Source organism: Saccostrea cucullata, unplaced genomic scaffold (assembly GCF_032062105.1).
Source record: "Saccostrea cucullata isolate Sc308-1 unplaced genomic scaffold, CSIRO_AGI_Scuc_v1 ctg1280, whole genome shotgun sequence".
Taxonomy (NCBI): domain Eukaryota; kingdom Metazoa; phylum Mollusca; class Bivalvia; order Ostreida; family Ostreidae; genus Saccostrea; species Saccostrea cuccullata.
Genome location: NW_026920452.1, coordinates 22,802 through 49,397, shown reverse-complemented (window position 1 = coordinate 49,397; position 26,596 = coordinate 22,802). Strand labels below are relative to the sequence as shown.

The 26,596-nt window shown below is 32.3% G+C and overlaps 3 protein-coding genes across 5 annotated transcripts in view; 2 read left to right on the top strand and 1 right to left on the bottom strand.

The window, feature by feature from the left end:
• LOC134249147 (trans-1,2-dihydrobenzene-1,2-diol dehydrogenase-like) overlaps positions 1 to 5,770 on the top strand; it is a 30,010-nt gene extending 24,240 nt beyond the window's left edge. The window contains exons 2-9 of one of the 3 annotated variants that reach the window (XM_062731504.1): positions 426 to 544; positions 1,430 to 1,541; positions 3,729 to 3,892; positions 4,123 to 4,375; positions 4,558 to 4,688; positions 4,909 to 5,059; positions 5,343 to 5,439; positions 5,672 to 5,770. In XM_062731504.1, coding sequence (XP_062587488.1) covers positions 455 to 544; positions 1,430 to 1,541; positions 3,729 to 3,892; positions 4,123 to 4,375; positions 4,558 to 4,688; positions 4,909 to 5,059; positions 5,343 to 5,439; positions 5,672 to 5,675 — 1,002 coding nt within the window. In that variant the 5' untranslated portion in view covers positions 426 to 454 and the 3' untranslated portion in view covers positions 5,676 to 5,770. Of the gene's footprint in view, positions 1 to 425; positions 545 to 1,429; positions 1,542 to 3,728; positions 3,893 to 4,122; positions 4,376 to 4,557; positions 4,689 to 4,908; positions 5,060 to 5,342; positions 5,444 to 5,671 lie in introns of those variants that run through there. The other 2 variants (XM_062731520.1, XM_062731512.1) reach the window with 2 other exon arrangements.
• A 1,487-nt stretch (positions 5,771 to 7,257) lies between these two features.
• Positions 7,258 to 10,663, bottom strand: LOC134249098 (uncharacterized). Its single transcript, XM_062731456.1, has 10 exons — positions 10,583 to 10,663; positions 9,798 to 9,839; positions 9,634 to 9,691; positions 9,122 to 9,135; positions 8,793 to 8,899; positions 8,270 to 8,650; positions 8,074 to 8,171; positions 7,900 to 7,954; positions 7,555 to 7,665; positions 7,258 to 7,392 (listed from the first exon to the last, which is right to left on the bottom strand). Exons 6-10 carry the CDS (start codon positions 8,438 to 8,440, stop codon positions 7,315 to 7,317), a joined length of 513 nt encoding a protein of 170 aa, XP_062587440.1. The 5' UTR covers positions 8,441 to 8,650; positions 8,793 to 8,899; positions 9,122 to 9,135; positions 9,634 to 9,691; positions 9,798 to 9,839; positions 10,583 to 10,663; the 3' UTR covers positions 7,258 to 7,314.
• Positions 10,664 to 14,688: 4,025 nt separating this feature from the next.
• On the top strand, positions 14,689 to 23,868 carry LOC134249127 (enolase 4-like). Its single transcript, XM_062731481.1, has 16 exons — positions 14,689 to 14,955; positions 15,053 to 15,097; positions 15,364 to 15,447; positions 15,677 to 15,870; positions 16,176 to 16,328; positions 17,205 to 17,228; positions 18,132 to 18,297; positions 18,721 to 18,849; positions 18,984 to 19,046; positions 19,478 to 19,642; positions 20,387 to 20,437; positions 21,745 to 21,870; positions 22,165 to 22,360; positions 22,768 to 22,835; positions 23,000 to 23,038; positions 23,094 to 23,868. The coding sequence occupies exons 1-16, from the start codon at positions 14,800 to 14,802 to the stop codon at positions 23,292 to 23,294; spliced, it is 1,860 nt and encodes a 619-aa protein (XP_062587465.1). The 5' UTR covers positions 14,689 to 14,799; the 3' UTR covers positions 23,295 to 23,868.
• Positions 23,869 to 26,596: the final 2,728 nt, after the last annotated feature.

Sequence of the window (26,596 nt, the reverse complement as noted above, 5' to 3'; positions counted from 1 at the left end):
TCAATACGTATTTAGCAAAACAGCAGTACTGGTATAATTATAATAATCTTGGTTTAATAATGGTGTACATTTATAAACTATGTTGTAACGTCTAGTTATTGTAACACAGGTTACTTTAGTACTCTACTACATATTGAAGACATGGCACATGATAAAAATGTGAAATAAATACAGAAAAATACCACAACACCAACAAAGAAAGAACAACAGACATACAAAAACAACAAACATATGACTAAAAACAGAAGAGAACAGAAAGTGAAAGTATCATAAATTTAAACCATAAGATGAAAAATTTGAAATGGTTATGAAATATTAGTCTGTTTTATTTTTTCATACTTCTCTAAAACATTTTGATCAAAAACATTGGATGAAGAGCAGTTAACACGTGTTCAAACTAAACCAGATTAGTTTTGTCTTTTAAGGTTATTATTCTGACATTAACGTTCTCGGCATGGCTCTTCGTTGGGGAATTTGTGGAGCAGGAACCATCTCTAACGACTTTGTTTCAGCACTTTTGGCTCTCCCGAGTAATGTCCATGAGGTATGACAATAACAGCATATGCCTGGCATAAAAACTAAGTATGAATTAAATGACTGTGCTTTTAAAAAAGATGTGAAAAATGAAAATATTTAAAAAAAAAAAAACTCTTTCAGTATTAAAATTTCATGTTATGATAATTTTAAGGCATAAATATTCAGGGTTATAGCCTGTAAGACGAAGGTAGGGTTTTAAAACTTTATTGTGCCATTAAAATTTATTTTTTTCAAAAAGTTTTGAAACTAGCTTAAAGATAAGTTAAGTATATGGTTGAAATAAATCAGAAAAGAATATGGCATGAAGGAGTACCATTCTGAAAATATGACGTCACCAATTTGATGCATTTCTCCATTTCAAAGAAATAGTCTCAAAATGACTCATTTCAAGGGTTATTTTCCTTTCGTGAAAACTGTCCACATTTGTCGCCCACTTTAATTTTTGGATATGTTGTGTAAAATTCTTTGAAAAATCACATATCTAAAAATCTTTGTGGGCGATGCCTGTAGACAATATTATTTGAAAGAAAATATTACATTGAAAATTGTTGTCTTCTGCAACTTTTTAAGAAAATATTTAAAAAATGCACAAGTTTGTGATGTCACAGTTATCATTGAGAAGCTCATGATAGAAAAAGATTGGTATTATCTTTATGCAAGGAATTTCAAAGATACAGGCAGCATGAGTTTGAAATTTACGTCAAGTTCATTTTTTAAGAAAACACAGGACAAGATCCATATTGAATCGTACCTTGTTCTTTGATTCTCCTTTTTAAATTATTTTTTATAATGTAATGAAAAGCATTGCAATGATAAAGTTAATATATATAGTTTATACTCCTTTACACTTCTAAAGTTAGATCTTTTATTAAAGTTTCATGGATTGTTTTAGGTAGTTTGCATTGGGGCAAGATCACTCAAAAGAGCTCAGCTTTTTGCAGACAAATTTGGAATAAAGAAAGCATATGGCTCTTATGAGGAGGTTGCCAATGACCCTGATGTAGGTAAGACTTTAGTGTGATTACTATGTCATTGAAAAGCTGACTTGTGAAGTCGAAGGCGAGACAAATCATGGTTTCTTGCTGTTCACCGAGATAAATCGCTTAATTGTTTCACATACATGTACTGTAAAATCAAATTTTCGTGGTTGGAGAAAAGCTATGGGCTTGTGAGGATTTGATTTTGTACGTAAGGAATTATTGAGTAATTATGTATATGATATTTTACATTTCGTGGCACATATGTATTCATGGTCTCTTCATACATCGAAAATTCAAGAAAATAAACCAACACGAAAATAAAAATTTTCACACTAGATTAAAACGGTTTGAGTCGAAAGTAAACATTTTCTTTAATGTACATTATCGCCGAAGGATAACGTACATGTATAAGATTTTAAAATGACTGTATGCCGACATGGAAATAAATTGTCAGTAAAGTGAACTGAATGTTCAAACCTTCGGCGTTTATGCAAATTATCACGCAAGCCAATCGATTGATCACACCATGAAACCAAAAAATACTTGTATTATTCCTTAATACAACTGTATAGCCTAAATTCTTTGCATCACAGTTAGGGATACTAATCCCTAAATGCTAGCGAGTGAGCTTCGAGTACAGTGCTACCGCATGTACTTCCTATTTATACCCTATATAATCACGTGACTTTCCAAGAAACTTTTCGAACACTTTACAATATATATACCATGCCGCACATAATTGTCCCCCAGCTTTCGCGAAAGCGAGGGGACATTAAATCTCATTTTTTGTCTGTCCGTCTTTCCGTCTGTCCGTCCGTCACAAAAACTTTAACCTTGCCCATAACTTTTGATTTAGTGGAGCTATGACTTTCATATTTTTTCACATGTGTATTCCTTGTGACAAGACCTTTCTTTGGGTACCACCGAATTTGACCTTTTGACCTTGACCTTGGAGTTTGACCCACTTTTACACAAAAATTCCAAACTTTTACTTTGGCCATAACTTTTGAATGGTAGATACTAGGACTTTCATATTTCACATATGTAGTCTTTGTAGCAAGACCTTTTATGGATACCAATAACTTTGACCTTTTGACCTTGACCTTGGAGATTTATGTACTTATGAAAAAACGTTAACCTTGACCAAAACTTTTGAATGGTAAGGGCTAGGGCTTTTATACTTCACATATTTAATCCTTGTGAGATGACCTTTAATTGGATACCAAGAACTTTAACCCTTTGACCTTGACTTTGGAGTTGACCTACTTTTAAAAATCTTTAACCTTGGCCATAACTTTTGAACGGTTAGGGTTAGGGTTTTCATTGTTCACATATGTATTACTTGTGACAAGACCTTTTTTAAGAAACCAACAACTCAGACCCTTTCACTTTAGAGTTTGACCTTCTTTTCAAAAACTTTGACCTTGGCCACAACTTTTGAATGGTAGATACTAGGACTTTCATATTTCACAATCGTATTTCTTGTGAGAAAAACCCTACTTTGGGTAATAATATATTTCATTTGCATTTAAGAAAAGTGTAATCTTCAATATGTAGCCATACGGGGTCATCAGTGTTTCACGAACACATCTTGTTCCTTTTATATTGAGAAGAGATAGGGCTTTCATATTTGACATGTGCATTACCTGTGACAAGATAATTCCGAGCATGCTATGATATCTTACCCTTGACCTTCACGATTGACCTTATTTAAAAAAAATCAACTTCAATGATATATAATTTCTAAATTATTGACATATGATAGGGTGTTGTCATAAAAATAACATCTCACCCACAAAGACACCGAAAGCGGAGGACCACAATTCTTTGAATTTGCTTGTTTTAGTTAAATTTTATCTCTACGCTTCGAAGTCTGGATAAAATATTATGTGTTCACTATTTGATATACATGTACACTAATATTATTTTGCATATTAATGGCAAAGATTTGTATAAAGTTATTATTCTTGATTGTGAAATAATAAGTTAAAAACTTAAAAATAAACAGGTTGTTATTCTATGAAAGTGTAATCTAGTACCACATTCAGTCGGTGCAATCATGAAAATGTTCAATGAAGGCTGTATACAATGTAAATGCACATATCATTTATTGAAATTCATCACCTATAATGTAGAAGTACATTTAAACATTGGGTATTCATGTATACTTCGTCAAGCTGTTCACACATTTAATATGTTGTTATTTTTTAGACATTGTGTACATTGGTGTAATACACATTTTCCATGTTGCACTATCCAAGGAGATGCTAAGAGCAGGCAAAAATGTTCTCTGTGAGAAACCAGTAGCGGCAAATCTGGCTCAGATTGTGGAAGTCCAGGAAGTGGCCAAAGAATGCAAAAAGTTCTTCATGGAGGTACATAAGAACTAGGTCAGAAAATCTCAATGTAGCCAATTTCCTTTCCGAAAAAACCACGACTAAAACAATTTTTGAACACAAATCTCTCTTATTTCAAGTCCATGTATTAACGTAAATCAAATCTGCAAGATCATGCAATTTAAATGATTTTTTTCCAAACCACTATATTATTTCGAGATCATTAATTCAAAGAAATATGATATTTTTTTTTTCTCATTTTCTTGCAGGCAGTTTGGACAAGATGTTTTCCAATTTATCGCAGAATTAAAGAAGAATTGCGGTCTGGAAATTTGGGAGATATTATGCATGTTCAAGCTCAGATTTGTATTCCACTCAGCCAAGTACATCGTATCACAGATCCAGAATTAGGGGGGAGCGGGTTATTTGACATTGGAGTTTATACTATCCAGTTGGCCACCATGATTTTTAACAATCAAACACCAGAAAAAATTACAGCTGATGCAACACTTTCAGATAAAGGTTGGTCTTGTATTTCCTGGATTAATGAAAAACTCACAAGGGTTATTGGTGCATAAAGTATAAAATACACGAATAATAATCACACAAATATCCTCGTATTCTACAAAATTTTATTGTATTTTTTTTATCATTGAAAAGTAAATGTAAAAATGTATTTAAAAAAAATCTTAATTGTTTTGCAGGAGTGGATATGGATGGATGCATTACATTAACGTACAAGAATGGAGGAAGAGCTGTGTTAGTTTACAGTACATTGTTTCAAGCAGGGAAGAACAATACAGCCACAATATATGGTACCAAAGGAACTGTAGAGGTTTGTGCAACAGAATACAGTCAGTATCGTAAAATTATGAAATTATATATAATGTTGGTTATGCTATCTTTGTAGAAATGACAAGAAAATATAATTTTCTTTTTAATACTAGTATATTGGTACATTGATAGAAATGCTTCATGAAGCTTCTATGAATTGCACATAAATGAACATAACGAATCAGTATTTATATTTTTTGATTTTGAATGGCAAAATATAGATTGGTGCAAATTTCTGGTGTCCTTTGGAAGCCTCTCTACCATCTGGTAAAATTAGCAATGAGATATCGAATGGTCCAGTACCGTATAATTTCCCCTTTAGTGGGGGCCTGAGATTTGAGGCAGACTGCATCAAACGGTCTATAGAAGCAGGTTATCTACATACTTGTTTATAACTTATATTTTGCAATGTGTATTAAGATTATTTGATCTAAATCTAATTCTTGGAATTATTCTTAATGTAAAATTTGTCTATACAATCATGTATATCTACAATTCAACAAGTCTAATTTCAGTAACGATACAAATAATCAAATTTCATCAAATCTAAATAAAATATTTTAATTTTTAATGGAAAAAGTTACTTTCATTTTTTTTCTTTTGGTAACCGACCATTTTCCGAATATTTTAATATTTATAACCACTCTAAATTTAGGAAGATTTGAATGCAGTGAAGTGACATTTGCTGACAGCCAAGCTATTTATCAAATCGTTGATGAAGTTGTGAAACAGATCGGCATGGATCCAAAATGGTGAAGAATTTACGTACATGTATTTTAATAGGGTACTATAACTATTCGTAAAATGTTACATTAATATGTATGCTTAAAATGGCAACAAATTCTGAATTTTTTAATGACATTTTTACCTTTATTTGCAAAATAATAAATGTTATTTTTATTAATACTTCCTTTTCTGCAAAGTAAAAAATACTCATGACTAGAATGTAAAATATATATATCTTCTTTTTTATCATTTCGATAGGTGAATTTAGAAAGGCATCAAAGAAATAATTCCATATAAATGGTGCATCAGCTTAATCAACACAGACTATATGGTGTACAAATAAATTCTCAATTCCAATTTAATGTTTTAGAGTTTTGATTACACAGAAAATGTTATCTCAATTAATATCAGTTAACATAACATGATTACCTCATGTACAACAAACTGATCTCTCTCTTTTTAAAAATATTTTGTATATCTAAAATATTTTGAACAATATATAATTATATAGACATGTTTAAAATTCTGCTTATCTGTAATCATTTCTCTGAAAACTTTCCAATAAATATTGAGATGGTAGTGTGTATTTGATCCTTCTTCCTTCGAATTTTAGTCAACAGTATCCAGCAAGGTATATTCTAACCTGCTAAATGAATGTTGATATATATTGAGGAGTTGTGGATAAGAGATGGGTACCCTTTAATATTATACAAAAATGGCAGTGTCAATGTTTTGTCCTGGAAAACCTAAAATATGTGTCCGATCAAAAGTAAAACAGGAGGTAAATAATATGATGATTCTGTGTAACATCACATTTCTTTCAGTGGTATGAGAGGAGTTGCGGATAAGAGATGGGTACCCCAAAGCCAAATAGACAGACTTTCCAATATTTATGTCCCGTGATATATATATATATATATATATATATATATATATATATATATATATATATATATATATATATATATATATATATAAAGCTAAAAATATCATTATACGCTAAAAATTGTCTTTTCGGGATTTCTTCCTCAACAAAGAAAAAAGTTAACTTTTTTCTTTGTCCTGAGGAAGGGACAGGGCGTCGTGAAATTTGACAATTTTTATTGTTCATTTCGTGATTTTTAGTGCTTTATATAAATTTCCATCCGTGACCTTGTATCTACTTGGTAGATCCGACATTTAGGATATACAGTGTTGTTGGTTTTTTAGTGCTTTTTATATATATATATATATATATATATATATATACCCTCCCACTTTTCAAGCGGGAAGTATAAATTATATAATACAATTTCACATGTTAATCAAATAATATTTGGCATAAAAATCACATGTATCAGGAAAATGGAATTTCCATATAAACTTGTAAGGATATTACCGGCTCAAAATTAAATTCCTTTCTACGTTCGTCTGCACAGAAATCTTAGACAGTATAGAAATTTGCTATTTTTGTCTATAAAAGTTTCTGAGTTCTGTGTACGTTGGACAATACGCATTAAATGTTCCAAAAAGTATAAATTTCTTTGAAGTCTTCCAAAATGTACCATGAAATTTTGAGTGGATCTAAGGTCCAGTTTAAATTCTAGAAAATTATTTTGCGTCGATATTGCCTTTTTAAGAGTATTTCATGCGAAATACAGAATAATAGATGTATAAAAATACTTGACCTTGGTGCGCCTCTGAATTATGAATTCTGTTTTCATTTAAATTTAACCACGTCTCATGATACATTTAATGGAAAACGTTTAAGTTCTGTGCCTGCTTGCCTTAATCATGTAAACTGCACCAACTAATAAACAACAAAATACAGGTGAAAATAATATGTAATAATTTAATTAGCTCTAATAAATATATCACAGATTAGCTTTTTCATTTTGGGATATTACAAAAGTCAGATTGATTCAATTATTCCTGTGGAAAATCCTCCTCATTCTCTGCATCAGTCCCCGTTTCTCAGTTTTCTTGATTTTTCTTTTTTTCTGAAAAAAAATTAAGTATTTCAAATGCAATATTCATTTACAGATAAGTTATTTTAGCACAAATGATTTAAATTTTAAGGAGCTTTTCTACATGAGATCAAATTAGCCTAAAAATTGCCACAACCACCAAGCCCTCTTAAATACTCAGGAACTTGTACTCACTGAGGAACAACAAGCTCCACAGAGGAACAGTCGCATCAGAGGGTGTTTGGTAAAATACTCGTTTTCTACCTCTCTTTCCGACTTTGATTCTTGGACTTGAGGCTCAAGTATCTGTAAAAAAGAAAAATAATCCTTGTTAAAATATCATTTAACAAAATCATATATACTATTTTTAGAAGACTTTTTTGTTGTTTGTTTCATTTATTTATCTATATAAATTATTTGTTGTTGTTGTTTTAGCTTTTAATTCGTCTTTAGTTGTATAAATCTATTAATATAAAGGAAAAAAGAAAGAAATTGCCATCCACCCTTTGCTTGTTATCTATAACATCTTCATTTTCTTACCTCTGTTGAGAGAATAGAAATCTCTGTGTCAATTGTTTCCAGTCCACGGATTTTTCTGTAATAAATGCATATGTGTTCATTTCAACACGGGGAATGCTCAAAAGCTATTGAATTATATGAAATGGAAAATATGCGACATCTCAAACTTTTTGTATTTAAACATAAGATCCTTACACTGTGCGATTTTTGGTGCAGCATGTACCATTTTGCTCAACTTGGGTACTGCATGAAGCAGTTTTCCCATCCATCAAGGTGGTTTGATGATCTGAGCTCTGTAATTAGACGAAATTGGATCAGTGGACATATTTTATCCTAATAAATCATTTACATCTTTTACCAAAGATTCCAATCAAACTCAATATTGTCTAACCTGTGAAACGTTGGGCATTGTGGTTCCACATTCTGTCCTGCTTGCTTGTGTTGCAGAAGTGCCTATCAACAGTGATTTATCTTCGTTAGATACCCGTGGAATGTACTGAGCATGGATCTCGCCAACTACTATTCCAGATTCAGCATCAAAGACATGCACCGGTCTTTTCATACCCTGTATCACAGAATTGTCAATTCGGTACGCCTCGTCCGTTTTCTCAGGGGATGCACTGTTGGTTTCATCATTCAGATTACTGGCATCTTTTTCTTCCAGTTTCGGCAAGTCAGAATCTCTTCTTGTTGGATCGAGGTTTGTCTCTGTTACGTCCTTATATTCGGGAGTTCCGTTTGACTTTGGGTCACAAAAACTTTTGCTTTCTTCCTTTAAAGGAAATGCAGGTAAATTTAACAACAAATTAAGACATCGAATGCTTTCTATGATGATAATTTTTATGATAGAATAAAAATTATAAAATCATTAATATGAATATTGTTATTAAAGTTTTTATTTGCAATTTTTCTACCTTAGAATTGTCCAATTCTGCTGTAGAAGATTCCGCAGCTTCAACAGTTTACCCAGGAGGTTTGTCTGACTTAACTGTTCCTGAGGCCCAGGGACATCTCCATTACCCTGAAATTCACGGAATTTTTTTTTATGATTTCGTGAAAATGGAGAGTGAAAGAGATTACAAAGATTTTTGCATTTCAAGATATAAACTTAACATGCACATGATCTTTTTTTTTAACAGAACCTGTGTCATAATTGTTAAATTGTGACGAAAATAAAAAAATACAAATTAATCAAACATACATGTATACAAAATATGTTAATTGATGATGTGTACAAATGTACCTTTGATCTCTCTTCTAGTTCCACCGGGTCTATGACAGGTGACCGAAAGACAACTCACCGAACGACAACTCGCCGACACTTTTTTCACCGACACTGTAAAACTCGCCGATACGACATGTCACCGAAAGACGTGTGTATCATTATAAAACAAAATTTAAAAAATATTAAGAGAAATTTATGTATGTGAAAAACGTTTTTATTCATTTCAAATTTTTTTTATTAAATCAAAAACCTCACCCAATATTGCCGACGTATGACCTTGCTCGGATTCACGAGAAGCAATCTATACATATGCGTAAGACCAACAATCATTATGATGGATATACAAAAAAGACAAAGAAAAACGTTTTTATATATATCTTTGATTATGTTTATTATATCTGAATACTTAACACAACATCTAACAATTATTTTATATGAATTTCTACTCGCCGACACTATTGTCGGTGAATTGTCCATTCGGCGAATTTCACTTTTGTCGGTGACCTGTCTGTCGGTGAGTTGTCTGGCACCGAGTTCCACCATATCTGCCCAGTTATATCCAAATGATAATATTGCTAATTTGGCTTCCTGGAAATTAAAATTTATATTACATTGACAATTGTACCTAGTGTACCGCGTGGAATCAAAACTACATTAAATTTTGTTCTGTAAAGTTAAATACATGTACACCTACCACAGTAGTCACAGGGTCTTCTCCGAAATCCAATATCTCGTTCTATAAAGTTAAGACATGGATTACAGTATTTAAAAAGTCGTTGGAACCATTTCATTATTTTAATGAACATCTACTGTATAATCTGAATGGTTTCAGTATATTAATAATATTTGTTCCCTAGCATTGCAGGCAAAACCCACAACTTGAACTATTTTTGGTTATATGAATATTTTCTACATTGAAAAAAATGTACAGAATACTATTAGCGAAGACTTAAATTGCATATATGTGAGTAATATACTGACAAATAAAATATATATATATTTTCAAATTTTCCAATGCATGTCTCCTGCTTATAAATTATAGATTTCATCAGTCAATTCCTATTTAGCAAACAATTATTGGTCTTTTTTAAACTCTGATAAAACTATAAGGATTTTATGAGATGTCCTTTGACAATGTTTTCAATGACGTCACAGTTGCTATTATGACGTTATAAAAACATTTTGAGGAAAGTAGAATATTTTATGCAATTTTATTAAAAGCATCAATTTTCGGTAAATGTTAACATGAAATACCATTGAGATATGACAACAAACCCCTGTTTCTGTAATCTTTTCAAATCAATTTAATACTTAGATTGCATGATTTGTCAAGTTATGAGTGGACTTTTTAATATAATGAGCATTAATGCTAACATCAGAACATTTTTATCAAAAGTAATGATTGTAGAAAAATATAACTATAACTAATACCCTATGCACAAATGTTCAAAAAATTAATTTGTTTAAAATTGTACTCACCTGATTTTGGGTATTCATTGTTCTTCAAAGCACAGTTTTTTTCTTTGATTAAACAATAACACTACTCCGACATTCGTTGTCAATAAACTTAAGTTTACTGACGTCATAATTACTATTGTGACGTGTCAATTGTCACGTGATGAAGATCTGCTTCAGAAAAGTTGTAACATCGTCTCAAGCCTCGGTCCAGAGTCCGCATATAATTATAGCTCTCTCCAGAATGGGAGAGGATCGTACATTTTGACCATGGTTTGCGACGATGAAGTTGTAAAGATTTTTAAATTTCATGAAGTCCGAAATCATTTATATTAATTCATACTGTATTTAATTTGTATAAGTTAAATATTTTCTGTTAAAAACAAATGTATAAATGAAGGATATGGAGATAACGAACAGTATTCAATATCAAAGTCCTTAAAACAATACAAAACAGGGGCAGGGCAAACATGGACCTCCAAAACATCAGACGTGGGATCAGGTGCCATGCCCTGCCAACCGGTCCCCCGCCGTGTGCTCCTTGTCATGATCGGGAAATAACAGAAACATAACGGGAAAATCCGTCGTCAATTCAGGGTATAAATAATGAACTAACAATTAGTATGAAAAACGTCAGTCAGCATTTGACTCAATGATAAATTGTATATTTGCTGACAAAGTCATTGTATCGACCCCTTACGAAATGATGACTTTAAATGAGACAGATGATATTCTTGTTTCGTCAACTTGTATGTCAATAATTTACCTCCGTTTTAGAAATTGTTCATATGTACAGCATGCTCTTGCATATTGAATCAACTGAGATACTAGTATATAAAGTCCGTATGCAGGTGATGAAGGTATATTGCTGCATAAGTAGCTTAAGGGAAGTTGACAATAGAAAAGTTAAGGTCATCACGTTTATCGTAGGGCTTGGTTGTTAGATTACCATTAACGTCTTTTTCGAGTAAAATATCCAAGTATGAAACAGTTGTGTCAGACTATATGGTATCTTTTATCTCAGGCTCACCACTCAGGATATATTGTATCGACATAGGAAAGGAAATTACCATTCAATTTTTTTTATGTATGTACAAGATAACACTAAAGAATAATTATGTAAGCTGAAATTGAGATTTTTTCCTCCGGGTTCATCGTTTCAAGCCACGGTTCAGAGTTCGCCAAAAGCTTTCACAGAATGCAAGAAGATTTTACATTTTGGCCGTGGTTTGCGCCGATGCCCCGGTTTCCAAAACACCTGTAGTGTATATTTTACTGAACATGTATATAACTTTGGAATGACTGTATTTACCATCGTCTCAAGCCACGGTTCGAAATCCACATGTAGCTCTCCCAGAATGGGAGAGGGTCGTACATTTTGGCCGTGGTTTGCGAAGATGGGTATTTACTTAAATAAAAATTTTGGGTGGATCAATTCCTCGTTGAATCCTGTTACATGCCATTAAATTTTCTACATATTTTCTCTGATTTAGATTTAGGGTAAAGTCAGTGAAAGAGCATTTTAACGCTAATCTTTGATACCCCCCTCAAAAAAAATTCTTGGGATGTTGTAGAGCAAAAGTTGTGAGGAGGGAAAATACTAGTAATTTTAGAGAAAAATTATCGAAGGAACCTTAAACAAACAGACAAACAATTGAAACAAACAACTAAACATTAAAAAATCGCTATTTTGTCAGATTTATTCCAGTCTATGTAATATAAAAATAAAATCCACATACAAAAAAAGAATGCTTGACAGCAAACAAGCAATATTAGGGGAACGTAAACTGAATGTCAGTCTTCATTGACATCTGAGATGCCTGACATCAAAGAAAGGGGCAAGCATAAGGGGAATTGAATGTCTTTATTGACATCTGAAAAATTCCCGGTAAAAATTCCCATTTTACGTCTCTCCCACAGGCACCTGACGTTACTTATTTTTCTTTTAATAAAAAAATATATACACATACCTAATAATAAACGTTTATTATTAGGCATGGGTATATTTTTTTTCATTGAAAGAAAAATAAGTAACGTCAGGTGCCTGTGGTCTCTCCCTCTATACAGAATTGTACCTCTGCCGAAGTTTTTTCTTCTCGTCAAGTTAGTTAAAACATGTATTTGGATGAAACTCAAACTTTTTTAAGAACGTTTTTATAGAGTTTTGACTGCATGTACATGTCCATGCAATTTCGCGTCGAGATACAGTGTATTTGAACTTCAATATATTTTTCAAATTAGACAAATTCGCTTCAAATTCCAAAGTGTAGTCAATTTATGAAAAAGTGGAATTATATGTGGATTCAATGTGAATTGATACATACCATTTATATTGTCTGTGATCTTTGATGCATAAAGGACAAGATAGGGTAGGACCCCTTTTTGGCCCCTGATTTGTGGTGTCTCCTGGAGCAATACAATCATTCATTATTACAAAACTCTTGCCATCCCTCTTTCAAAATGAGTATTGATTCTAGTTTAATATGGGATACAAAAACACCCAAGGGAGGTAAAAATATATCTAATTTTGGAGTGTCTCCATTTTTCCGAAAAATTCATTAATGTTTAAAAATCCACAAGCACATGCTTGCCTATATATATATGTACATGTAAATGTACAAGTACATGTATTACATATATGTATCTCCTGCATTAGTATCAAATGCTTCTTGTGTATAAATATCTCAGCTTATGCTTTATGTTTCCTTAAGTGAAACATATCTCAAATTTGACGAACTTCAATCAGCGTCGAAGGAATGTGGTAAATGTCCAACTTTGGCACTGTGGCAACGCACTTTGAAAAAATTACGCACTTTGAAACAGAAATTTTCAACATGCGTTAAAATTGGTACAAAATCAACGCACTTAGAAAAAAAAATTTCAAAGTGCGTTAAATTTGGGACCAACTCAACGCACTTTGAAAAAGCGTTTACATCAATATATTTTACCATGGAGACACTTACCGCACTTTGAAGAATAAAAAACAAGAATACTGGACTTAGATTTTATTAATGGAAAGCATCTATTTGTTATTTATCTATCAATAAACTTATAATTGATTTATTCCCGTCGAAAAGAGGAGAAGACCGGTAGAAAGTCTGTCAGTCCAACTCTTTATCTTTCCAATACGTAGGTGTCGGTAGGAAATAAAACAAGGGGGGGGGGGGTAATAAATCCAAAAAGGGTAAGCCGCATTTTTAATGCCTAGATGGTGTATATCTTTGCAATAAAAGGAGGGTTTAGCCCACCTCCCCTTGCCCTTCGCCCGGATTCGATGCCTAGGCTATACCCAAAACATGTATGTATTTACATAACTGGTATGACGTTGACTAAAACAGATGAAAACTTGACATTTTTAGGTACAGTAAAATGTATGAGAAAGAAAACATTTTCATAGTATATAATTAAACAATCATCTCTCAATTATTTTAATAAAAGACCCATTTCCCTTTATTTATCAAAACTCGCATCCTCTTGAAGCCTAAAAATTAAACATTATAAAATTGATTACAATGTAAATAACTTATCTGTTTACTTTTAAAAAGTTATATTTAAAAATCATGTCGAAATAATGATATTAATATATATATATATTCTCATTTTTTTTTAATTAATAATATGATTTCATTTTATTTATTTTTCATCAGAAATGAAAAACGAAATGTCAATATCACCAGAGCATGCTGCTAAGCATATTGTTATTGAGTTTTAATCAACACAGTTTAGAATTCATTTCTGATAAATTAAACATTATAAAATAATCCAAATGTCTTTATTTATAAAGTGTTTTAAAGCAGGATTAAACTTTATTTTCTTATAATCAACAATTCTCTATAGGTTTTTATTCCAATATTCATTTTCTTTTCATCCTTTTGACTTAATATAGACAAAAGTGGCAATATCGGAAGTACACCACTCGTTGAATGTAAACGAATTTTATATAGAACGACTTGTTTAAATAGCACTTGTCGCAGTTTCGTATTTTCATTTAAAAACAAATTCTTCTTAAAGAAAAGAAATTTTTCTTTAAAAAATCAGAAAATAAAAATGATAATAACAATGTCTATAGAATTAATAGGTTCATTCCCCAAAGGTCGATGATAAGTTCGAAAATATTCACCTGACCCACATAGCAACGTTGAATATGGCGGATATTTGAAGACGCTTACAAGAAGTGCTTGTTTATTCTTTGTAATAGAGGTTAAAATATATTTCTTTGGAATAAATAATAGACAAACAAAATGGCCTCTGCAAGTTCTACAGCAGAGGCTCGAGAAAGATATGAATTAAAGCAGAGAGCAGTAAAGTACTACGATCAAAATGGTGTACCAAAGAAAATGGAAGATGTGTTAAATTCTATGTTCTACGACAACCCAGACGATGTTTACGGGCATTTGGTACGTAGTTAACGAAAAGTTGGGCTTAAACATAAAAAGTTATTCAGTGTTTGTATTATAAAAGATTGTAGACAATTATTTTTTTTTTTTATTGTAGGCAAACTATTTTGCAGAATTTGCAAAGACACCTCTCATATCACAGGTACTGTGTCATTGGTATACCTGACAAAGGTTTGGGGGTTTTTAATGCTTGTTAATTTCCTACTGAAGATTCACTATTTTCATGCATATATCTGCGCCACTCCTAAGATTTTTAAATAAATATAGTTTTCCTTGCTGTATTCATTACATTTTCCTTAACCTACCCCACTTTACTTATAAAACAATAAGTAAAGGTATGTTTTGGCAACAAAGCAAACCAATACCAAAAGATTGTGTATAAATTTGGTTTTTCGTAATCTGTTACAGGTATCAGCAAGACAGGGATTTGATAGCAAAGGACAGACAACTATTCAAGCAGACATGTATTGCACATTAAGAAATAATAAAAAGGTATTACAATAGTGTTTTTGTTACCATGACATCAGCATCAAATATTTTTCCTGAATTTTATGCTTTAAAGAATGCAAATGTAATGCGCCAACTGTGGATGTCTAATAATTTTTGTAGCTTGGAGCAACAGTTTTGAATTCATCATTTCTTTACCATGAATATTTCCCTGAAGTATATGCTTTAAAGTATGCAAAAATGAGCAAACTTGTAGATCTGATAATTTTTGTAGCTTGCAGCAACAGTTTTGAATTCATCTACAAACAGTTCCTTACCCGAGAACACAAAGCCCGAGGATCGGGAGGAGGACGACAAGTCTAGAGAGGCCAGTGTAGAGGCAGCCATAGCTCTCCTTAACGGAGACATCAACAACAGACTGCAGGGAGTGGACCCGGCCCTGCAATCAGACGTAGACAATATACTAATGTAATCATCAGAGGTTTTTTTAATACTTAGACCATGTAGACAGATTGTTAGGGCAGGATATGGCATATTATTTGTTCAGTCTTAAGACTAAGATAAGAGAAGCTACATATATGTGCAAGCTGTCATTCTTTGAAAATTTTAATGGAAAAAGAGGGATTTTCATTTAAGGATAATGCATTTCCTATATGAAATTTCCTTTATATTAAAGAATAATTCTTTGATTATCTAGAGAGTATGAGTAGATAACAAATACTTTGTAATTATGTTTGTATAAAAAGTTTCCCTAACTTTTGCTTGCATTGCAGGAAGCTCTATGAAGAACTAAAGGCTGAAGAGGAGGAGAGGTTGGCCAAGGAGGCAGCAGAGCTAGCGGCCTCAGGAGGGGACAGGGCCACTCCCGTCAAAGAGGAGGATACAGCTAGCACAAGTGGCAAGAAGGGAGGAAAATCATCAGCAAAGTAGGTCATTGTGGACCAAAATTCTGTTTAGTGTTATTTTTCACTTTAGTACGATAAACTTTAATCTTTTTCTTATACGGATGAATCTTGTTAATATTTGTAATCAGGAGCAGTGATCAGTGAGTATAGTGTATTTTAATTTTGAATGAATGTCCTCAAGAAGATAGGGCAAATGAAACTTAAGTAACTATTTTGAACTCCATTTTGGAAATCCTGGGAAACTTTTAATGAGTATCTGGGGGGATCACATTCATAAAAGCAGCCGTATCTGTTCCCTTTGAACTTTGATGAGATATAAAGCTGTGTTGATTTTGAAGTGGATGCTAATGAGCTATTTTTGCTTGTGATTTTTGCATCAGCTTTGACTGCTGGGAATTAAAAAAGGTCTTAATTATATTATTTTTTTGGTCACAATGGTAAAGATTTAAAACCTGTATCTGACAGTAGTAGTTGGTTATCAAACAATGCTAAAGTATTAAAAATATCTTTTGATGGGAATAAGTTTGTTTTTAATCAGTAACAGCATTGCTGGTGATCTTGATTACTTGTAAGTACTTGTATGGTTAGTTATGTTACTAGGTAGGACCTTGAAATTGTATAACAATTTATGTTTGTAAATGTGCTGATTTACAATTGAAAATGAAATTGATTTTGTGTTTGCAAGAAATTAACAATATCGTCAATATGTCTTACATGAAAAAATAATTATTACACAGTGCAAGACAGTTTTGCCATTTCAGTGATTTGTAGCAAATTTGAACTTTCACTAGATGATCAATGTTGGTTTTAAAATATTTTTTAACTTGAAAAACTTAAATTGGCAAGAAAGTATTGTGATATCGTAACAACAAATTTGATGTGACTGTAATTCTGTAGGAATAACCCTGTTCCCAGTAAGAAGTGAGTTATATATCACACATTCTAAATTCTGTTGGTGATGGGTATATCTCATTGGATGTAGAATAGTCTACAAACATTTACTGTTAACATACTTCAAGCCTTTAACAAGCCTTTAGTCCACAGCATAGAGATGATACTTTGAAATACTTTCAAAAGATTTAACATTAGTCAGTACTTTTTGGAAATAGAAATGAAGTAATTTTTGGGTCTTAAGGATCATCTTTTCATTTATAACCTTTTCTAAATTAAATCAAATTCTTCATGTGAAAAATAAATGTATTAGATAAGGAGTGAAATTTTTTGCACATGTACAGTCCATTTACATAATATCATATGATTTTTTAATTACATTAATTAGATTAATTTTTTTTGCTGAACATGAATGAAATGAAGTAAAATGTTCATATACATGAATGATACATGTCGTACATGATATAAAAACTATTCTATTAATTTCCTAATGAAGACTTGTACATTCTAGTTTATATGAGCAATTTTTGTACATGCCATCTCTTCTAGTAGATCATTTGGTAACAGCAAAGGCATACGACTGGATGCCTCCATGTAGCAATGAAATCATTTTATTTAAAAATTTAAATAATACTTTCACAATGAAGGAGAAATCAGAAAAGATAATGTTATGTGTATTTCCTTTTCCCCCTTGAGGTATATATATGTACATGTATTCTCTTCAGAGAACTGGACGTCTAACAAGGAATACCCTGAGACATCTTAATTCAGTGTTTTTAAATATATTCTTTAACCATGAAGTTATACACTTTCTTAATGAATAATTTAATTTTCAGCAAAGATCATTATTACCTTTTTCTAAAATCATCATTTTTTTTTTTTACAATATATGAATTCTTTAATATGAATTAAAAATTTTTTTTGTCATGAAAGGAAGGGAAAAAGTGCCCCAGTTGTAGTGATTCCAGATGAACCAAAAGAAAAACTACTTCCCGGTGCTAGCTCCTTGTGTGTAGCGAGCCGAGCGGCCTGTACAGCCGCCGCCACAGTCAGGGATGTCCCCGTGTATCAGCATATAGCTGCCCTCAGATTTGGAGAGGTAAGGCACTACTGTAGTGTTAGTATGGTTTCCAAGCTTATAATTCTTGCCAAGGCATGAATACATGAAACATAACAGGGACAGGGAACCAGGCTACTGTATTGGGTCTCAGTAATAACATCATTATCTGCAGCTCAAAGTTTTTACAACTTGGTTCTTCTAAGACAGCATTCTAATTATGTGTTGACAATTTTTATGATTTAAGCAGAAATTACTCATTTAACAGTATTAAATGATAACTATCGATTTCATTTTAGTTCATCATGAAAATTTTCTCCTCATGAAAATTATCTCCCTCTCTCTTTCACCCCCTCTCTCTCCCTAAAAGAGATAGGAGAGCATTATTGATTAATTCAGCATTTTTACTCTCTATTTCTATTTTTTCTTTTCACCAAATAAAACACTACTTTTTTAATTACAAAGATTCCCAAGGACATGCGAATTCCCATTCCAATGGTAACCATTATTCAGAGTGGTAGGTCAGCTCCAGGGAAACTAAACTGTGTCAAAGAATTCATGGTAGTCCCCAAACCTGGAATGCCTATTTCTGAGGTAAACTCTTTTTTCCTGTAACAAAGAAAATAAGAAAATTTACTGAGACCATAGTTGTGGTTGAAAGAATTACCAATAAAATTTGTATCATGTATTTCTATTGAAAAAATCTCATTTGAATATCTCTTTTTCAGAGTCTTAGGTACTGTCAGAAAATCTACAGCTATGTGGCTAAAAATTTTGTGAACAAAAGTGGGGTAAGTGATTTGAATGATCTGCTACTATGTATAGTAAAAAAAAATTGATGTTGTTTGAATGGATGCTTGCATGGTTATTTTTGTGTACATGCATGCAGCTAATCCTGTGCATACCTGAAGGAAGTCATATCTCTTTATATGAGTCTTTACTTTATTTTTTTTTTTTAATCTAAGGTTATGCACTAGTGTTTAATTGTTTTATATATGCAAAAGAGACTAAAAATATATATTGAAAAAGTTGAAAGGGATTTGAGATTTAATACTTGACCAGCCTTTTATTTTTTGGTAGCGGATCTGCCTAAATTTTTTATGTTGATAATAAAATATTGAACATAAATCCAAGGGAAGTTAGGCCAAGAAATGACCGCTTTGTAAGAAAAGTGTTTCATTTGTAAAAATATTTATGTTTTACAATAATATGTTGTTTTCAGATGGCTGCTCAGTATGGTAATGACATTGGGGCCCTGTGTCCTTCCTACGACAAGCCTGAACAAGGATTAGACATCCTACAGGATGCCATCACCAGCCTAGAACTGACCCCGGGGGAGGATTTCTTCATAGCGCTCAACCTTGCCGGCAAGGAAATATTTGACTACGTAAGTAATCAGCCTAGCTTTAAACTCATACATTGATTTTTAATTTCATTAATTAAAAAAAAAATTTTTAACCATTATTTCTTTATATCAAACAAATATTTAATGCAAAATGATATCAGTTACATGTAGTAAGCCCACAACCTATATAATTAATCTATTACCCTTCTAAATTTCTATTTTACATAACCTAACATTTTTAAAAAATTTATTATTATTTTTGCATGTTGTTCATCAATGGAAAGAAATGTGCATGCATTATGTATATTTGAATAACCTTATTTGTCTTCAACTGGTACTTGTCCCCAGATTCATTTTGAAGCAGTACATTCTTTACTCAGGTTGAATAGGAATATTATTTATAGATAAAATTTTATTGTTAAAATTACTGTTTAACCTAAAAGGATAAGAAAGCAGGTCAGGCTTTAGTAAGTACTGAAGATTTTTTTGTTTTGGGTAAAAGAGTTTGATGCCAAAATTAAATGCGTAGGTGATGTTCAAGTGGGGTTTTATAGGACAGGGCACCATGTTTTTGCGCACTGCGTTCAATCACAATATAGTACACATTGTGCTGTTAATGCAGTCACATTGCTTAATTATTGTGTCTTTGTGCTATATATATGTTCAATTTTATAGTTTAAAGTACCTGTTCCTTTTTTTGCAACTGCAATTTTGTGCTTGAGAAGCGGCATGCATGCTTTGGCGTCATTTTTCTTTTTTTACGTAATTTAATAACTTCTATCCCAGGATCCCTCTTTACCAGCCAAATCCGATTTCCCTGGCCAGGGTATGCACAAGGTATCAAATGAAGCGTCAGCACTCTTTTATGACATTGATGTGAACTAATCTTTACAGATATGCTGTGGTACATGTATTTATAACTGCATGTTTGTAAAAGTTTACTTGTTTATATACAGTGTATTGTGAATTATGTTTGTGTAGTTGATGATATGTGTTCGTTTACTGAGTATCTTTGAATAGAATTATGTCATTGTTTTAGATGGAGTGATGCATATATGATGTGGCTTTATAAATTGTCTTTGTGTTAGTTTGAATTAGTTTTTCATCTAGTAAATTTTGAGTTATCTGTAGTTTAATCAATTAATGTAATAGAAATCCTAATCAGTCTTTGAGTACTGCCTTGAAATAATCCAATTTTCTAAATTATATTTTTCATTTTCTAAGGGGGGGGGGGGGCAGTTGGGAGAGAGGAAATAGGGGGTAATATATATTATTAGCCTTGTACAATGTCAGAATTCATAAATCTCCAAACCATGTGTCCAATATCTCAAATGATTTGTGACAGTCATGCCTGATTAGTTTAAATGATTAAGATGGATCTAAAAGTTTTGTGCATACATGTTTCAGAATCAAATACTCACATATATTTAATAGAAATTTTATTAACTCAAATTATTATGAACAATCAATACTCTACCTGACATAATTTTAGGACCTCAAAGTATTTTCTGATATTGAGTTCAAATGTAATGTTTAGTGTCAATCTGTATACAGTTGATCTTTGGTATCTTGAACTCTGATATCTTGAATACCGCGGATAAGTCGAGTGATTTGGAAGTGACCCAACCACATATTCTTGAATTACGGTATTTTACCCTCAATATCTTAAATCTTTGGATATCTCGTAGTTTTTTCTTAGTCCCATCAGGTTTGAGATAATGAAGATTAACTGTATGTAGTTCATTGTAAATGTCATATCTTTACTGACATCACTAATTCTTGTAGTTGAAAATTAACTTGATATAACAATTTGATACTAATATAAGATAAGATGTGCTCATTACAGAATAACAGTGTTATATTGAATATGAAGTACTATCTAATCACTTGGATAACATTAAATGTAGAAAAGTCACATTTTCACGTACTTCACACCAAACCAAAAAGAAAGTAAAAAATCCTTTAGGAAGAGAACCCCTATAAAATCTAGGTTTCCTTTTTCATCAGTAATCAATCCTAATGATATTTCCTTAATCCAGCTCATTATTAAGTTCTAAATGTGTACCTAATAAATTCACCATCTTGTAGCATAACAGGTCATTGTGCAAAGGGACCATTTACTAATTTTGACCTTTGACTTGTAGGAGAAAGGTAAATATGAGGTGATGGGGGGACAACAGAAGGTCCCCGAGGATATGGTAGAGTTCTGGGCGGAGCTACTCGGTCGCTACCCATCAGTCATTGCCATCATCGACCCACTGAGGAAACAGGTTAGGGAATTATTAACTCATATTTAAAATACTGTATTAAATAGTACTTTTTTTTTCTTTGTACATGTAGTGCTATTTTACAGTAGGTAAGACTAGTGGTCACAAATATTCTGTAGACTCTAATAAAGGGTTAAGATTTGAAGAATGTAATTTTGCTTTTTGAACGGAATTTCAAAATATCAAAGTATAAAATTTCAATGATCTGAAAACTGTCTTAAAAGGATCAAATCTAAAAAAAAATGGAACTTCAAAAACTTTACAATATTTTACATTTGATCTCTGTATATGTGACAGGAGAAGGAACACTGGATGAGACTGTGCGAGAGGATCAGTGATCAGTGTTATGTGATGGGTAACCACACCTACCCCCGCCCCGCCAAACTAATGGAGGAGGAGCTCACAGAAGAATTCAAAACCAGCGGCATCATTCTCAAGATGGACCAGTTAAACACAGTGACAGATATCCTGGATTGTGCAAAGAAAATGGAGGGTGAGTATTTGTACAATGTAGAATACCTGAGTTAGAGTATGCAAAATATAATTTACAGTGGGCCTTCAGATATCTGGACATCAGATATCCAGATGCTTTAGTATCTGGACATTTTTTTCATTGGAACAGAATTTTTTAATGTTATTGTATCTTGTTTAAATGGTAATTCAGATATCCAGATGCTTCACATATCCGGACAAATTGACTAGGAACCAAAGCGTCTGGATAAATGAGGCTCCACTTTATTTTTAAAAAAAATCTTCTTGTGTAAATGAGTCATTTTGAAAAATGTTGAACAGTATGTCAAGAAACCCTTTATATATATAACTGAAAAAATGTTCTTGTGTAAATGATTTCAGTTTGAAAACTTTAATTAAAGTTAACCAATGTGTTGTAATTGATTACAGATGCTGAGAACCAAATTGTGCTGACTACATGCTATGGAGAGACGACCGACACATTCCTAGCAGATATGGTACAGTTTTTTCACACAATTATGTTTTCTCTATGACCCCACCAATATTTTCAAATATTTTTCGTTTATTTAAAAATTAATGGTGCAGATAGGATACTAGTGATTTTATGACCAGTTTCTTAAATATTCGTTATAAAAACTTCTGATTTTTTTCCTCCTATTAGGCTGTTGGCATGAATGCAAGATTTTTCAAAATTAATGGTGCAGATAGGATACTAGTGTTTTATGACCAGTTTCTTAAATATTCCCTCCTATTAGGCTGTTGGCATGAGGGGTGAGAGAATAGCCCTGTTCAACAGACTAATACAAATTGAGAGCCAGCTAAAATCAGAGGGTAAACTTGCATGTCATGGGGAGAATGTTTTCCCTCACATCGCACCCCCACCCATCCCGGAACCAGAGGAGGGGGAGGAGGCACAAGAGGAGGAGAAAAAGGATGATAAAAGCAAAAAGAAATAGGTTACCATGTGATGCTAAATCTGGACTTTTGATGTTCATATCTGGACTTTTATTGTTGAAATCTGGATTCTTGATGTTGAAATCTGGACTCTCTTTTATGAAATCTGGACTTTTGGTGATGTCTGGGTTTTTTTGATTAAAACATGGACTTATGATGTTGATATCCTGGACTTTCATCATTAAAATCTGGACTTTCGATGTTGATATCTAGAACTTCGTTTTTGAAATCTGGACTTTGATATTGAATTCGGGACTTTCATTATGGAAATCTGGATCCAGGACTTTTGTTATTGAAATTTGGACTTTTAATGTCGATATCCTGGACTTTCATCATTGAAATCTAGACATGTTGACCATACAAAAGTTGTGAAAATGCTTACCTATAAGGGGACAATTCTGATATTACAAGTTACAATGCTGAAATGAAAATTGGTTCTCAGAATTACATGTCATTTATTTACAATGTTCTGTGATATTTGTCATTTATGTGTATCTCTTTCAGAGTAAATGCAACTACATGTACAAATATTTATTTAATTGGATTGTAATAAAATGATCATTTCATATACACTGACATGCGTTTGAGTGGCATTCTTAGCACATCTGTACATGATGAAATCTATGTCCAAAAGATATTTTACTTGCTAGCATGCCCATAACCTCACAAAAAAGTTAAAGATAATCAGGGATCATATATTTTTTCTGTAATTGCTATAATGTAGTTTTTCCCTCAAAAGAGCTATACACTAGCGAAGTTCTAGTGCTGCAACTGAAAACTGCAAAATAGTTATGGAAGATTAATAGATTATATGTACTAGTATGTCATACATATGTATATGTATGATAGCATAAATCCAGGGGGATTTTTCAAATCATCAATGACAATATTTACAATCCAGGAGTTCGTTTTACAAAATAATTTACGACTAAGACCAAATTTTATTCTGCTTATAACTTTCTTACTTGCATTAAATTGAAAATGGTTTTAACTTTTTAAAAGTAATGTAAAAAGATATTTTCATAAGAAAAATTTTATACTCAATCATTAATTTTGCAAAATTCATTAAGTTCTTTTGTAAAAAGGTTTAACTTACTTAATACAACAATTACGTAGAGTTCTGGTTATGTTCCCCAAACGGAGTTTGGGAACATATTGTTTTTACTCTGTTTCTTATTATGTTCCCCAAACGAAGTTGGGGAACATATTGTTTTTACTCTGTTTCTTATTATTATTAAGGTCTTCCGTCTTCAGCGGAAGACCTTCTTGGTATTCTTAGGTTTCTTTTCCACTATTTTTATTAGGGTCTTCCGTCTTCAGCGGAAGACCCTTCTATTATTCTTCGGTTTCTTTTTCCCCTTTATTATTGTTATTCTTTTTTTTTCTTACAAAATTTGTGCAGGCGATTACTCAGAGATGGCTCGTTCGATTTTAACCAAATTTTCAGGGTTGATGCGTTGTTATTTGAAGTTAATTCCGGTGGGTTTTTTCAGGGATATGTACTTCCGGTCTAGAGTTATCGCCCTTTTATTAAAATTCAGAGGACCTTCTTGTCTGTTATTGATCTCAAAAACGGCTTGAGCTAGAGCGCTGAAATTTTCAGTGATGATAGAGGACATGTTGCCATGGTGCACCTGGGTCAGGATAATTTCCTGAATTGTTTAGTATGGAAGCTCGGTAGGGGTCAAAATTTAGGACACGAATCATGAGTGATTTTTCGAAACATTTTGCATCATATCTTTTAAAGTATAATTATTTTGTTAAAAGATACTGAACAAAATTTGTGCAGAATGACAAGATCTTTAAAATGATATCAAGAAAAAAGTGCTGACTTATCACATTAGGCGCCAAAAGGGGCCAAAAGTCTTTTTTCGATAACTCTTTAACCGTCAATATTTTGTTAAACATTACTGAAGCAAAAATGTTTCTCTCAACATTTTACAACTAAGTAGTAGGATTTTAATGTCGTATAATACATGATTAGGGGCCAAAAGGGGCCAGAATGCTAAATCTTTGAGGCTTTATATCTCGAAAGTGAGAAATATTTTGACAAGTAATATTGAACAAAAGATGTTCAAAATCATGTTCTGAACAATATGCAACCTTTCATTTTTGCTAAACGTCCTCATTAGGGAGTTGAAGGGTTGGCCCCTAAATATTTCTTTTGCAAATAACTCGAAAACGAAAAAGAATCTCTGAATAATTATTGAACAAAAAGTGTTCAAAATCCTAAGAGCTTGAAGATGAAATCAAGAAAAAGGGGCTGGGCACTTAAATTAGGGGCAAAAAGGGGCTTAAAGTCTTTTTTCGATAACTCTTTAACAGTCAATATTTTGTTATACATTACTGAAGCAAAAATGTTTATCTTAACAATCTACCACTGTTTATTATGATTTAATGTCGCATAATACATGATTAGGGGCCAAAAGGGGCCAGAATGCTAAATCTTTGAGGCTTTATATCTCGAAAGTGAGAAATATAATGACAAGTAATATTGAACAGAAGATGTTCAAAATCATGTTCTGAACAATATGCAACCTTTCATTTTTCGCTAAAAGTCCCCATTAGGGAGTTGAAGGGTTGGCCTCTAAATATTTATTTTGCAAATAACTCGAAAACGAAAAAGAATCTCTGACTAGTTATTGAACAAAAAGTGTTCAAAATCCTAAGAGCTTCGAGATGAAATTAAAAAAAGGGACTGGGCACTCAAATTGGGGGCAAAAAGGGGCTAAAAGTCTTTTTTCGATAACTCTTTAACAGTCAATATTTTGTTATACATTACTGAAGCAAAAATGTTTATCTCAGCAATCTACCACTGTATATTATGATTTTAATGTCGTATAATACATGATTAGGGGCCAAAAGGGACCAGAATGCTAAATCTTTGACGCTTTATATCTCGAAAGTGAGAAATATTTTGACAAGTAATATTGAACAAAAGATGTTCAAAATCATGTTCCGAACAATATGCAACCTTTCATTTTTCGCTAAACGTCCCCATTAGGGAGTTGAAGGGTTGGCCCCTAAATATTTCTTTTGAGAATAACTCGAAAACGAAAAAGAATCTCTGAATAGCTGTTGAACAAAAAGTGTTCAAAATCCTAAGAGCTTCAAGATGAAATCCAGAAAAAGGGGCTGGGCACTCAAATTAGGGGTCAAAAGGGGCTAAAAATCTTTTTTCGATAACCCTTAAACAGTCAATATTTTGTTATACATTACTGAAGCAAAAATGTTTATCTCAACAATCTACCACTGTATATTATGATTTTAATGTCATATATTACAAAATTAGGGGCCACAAGGG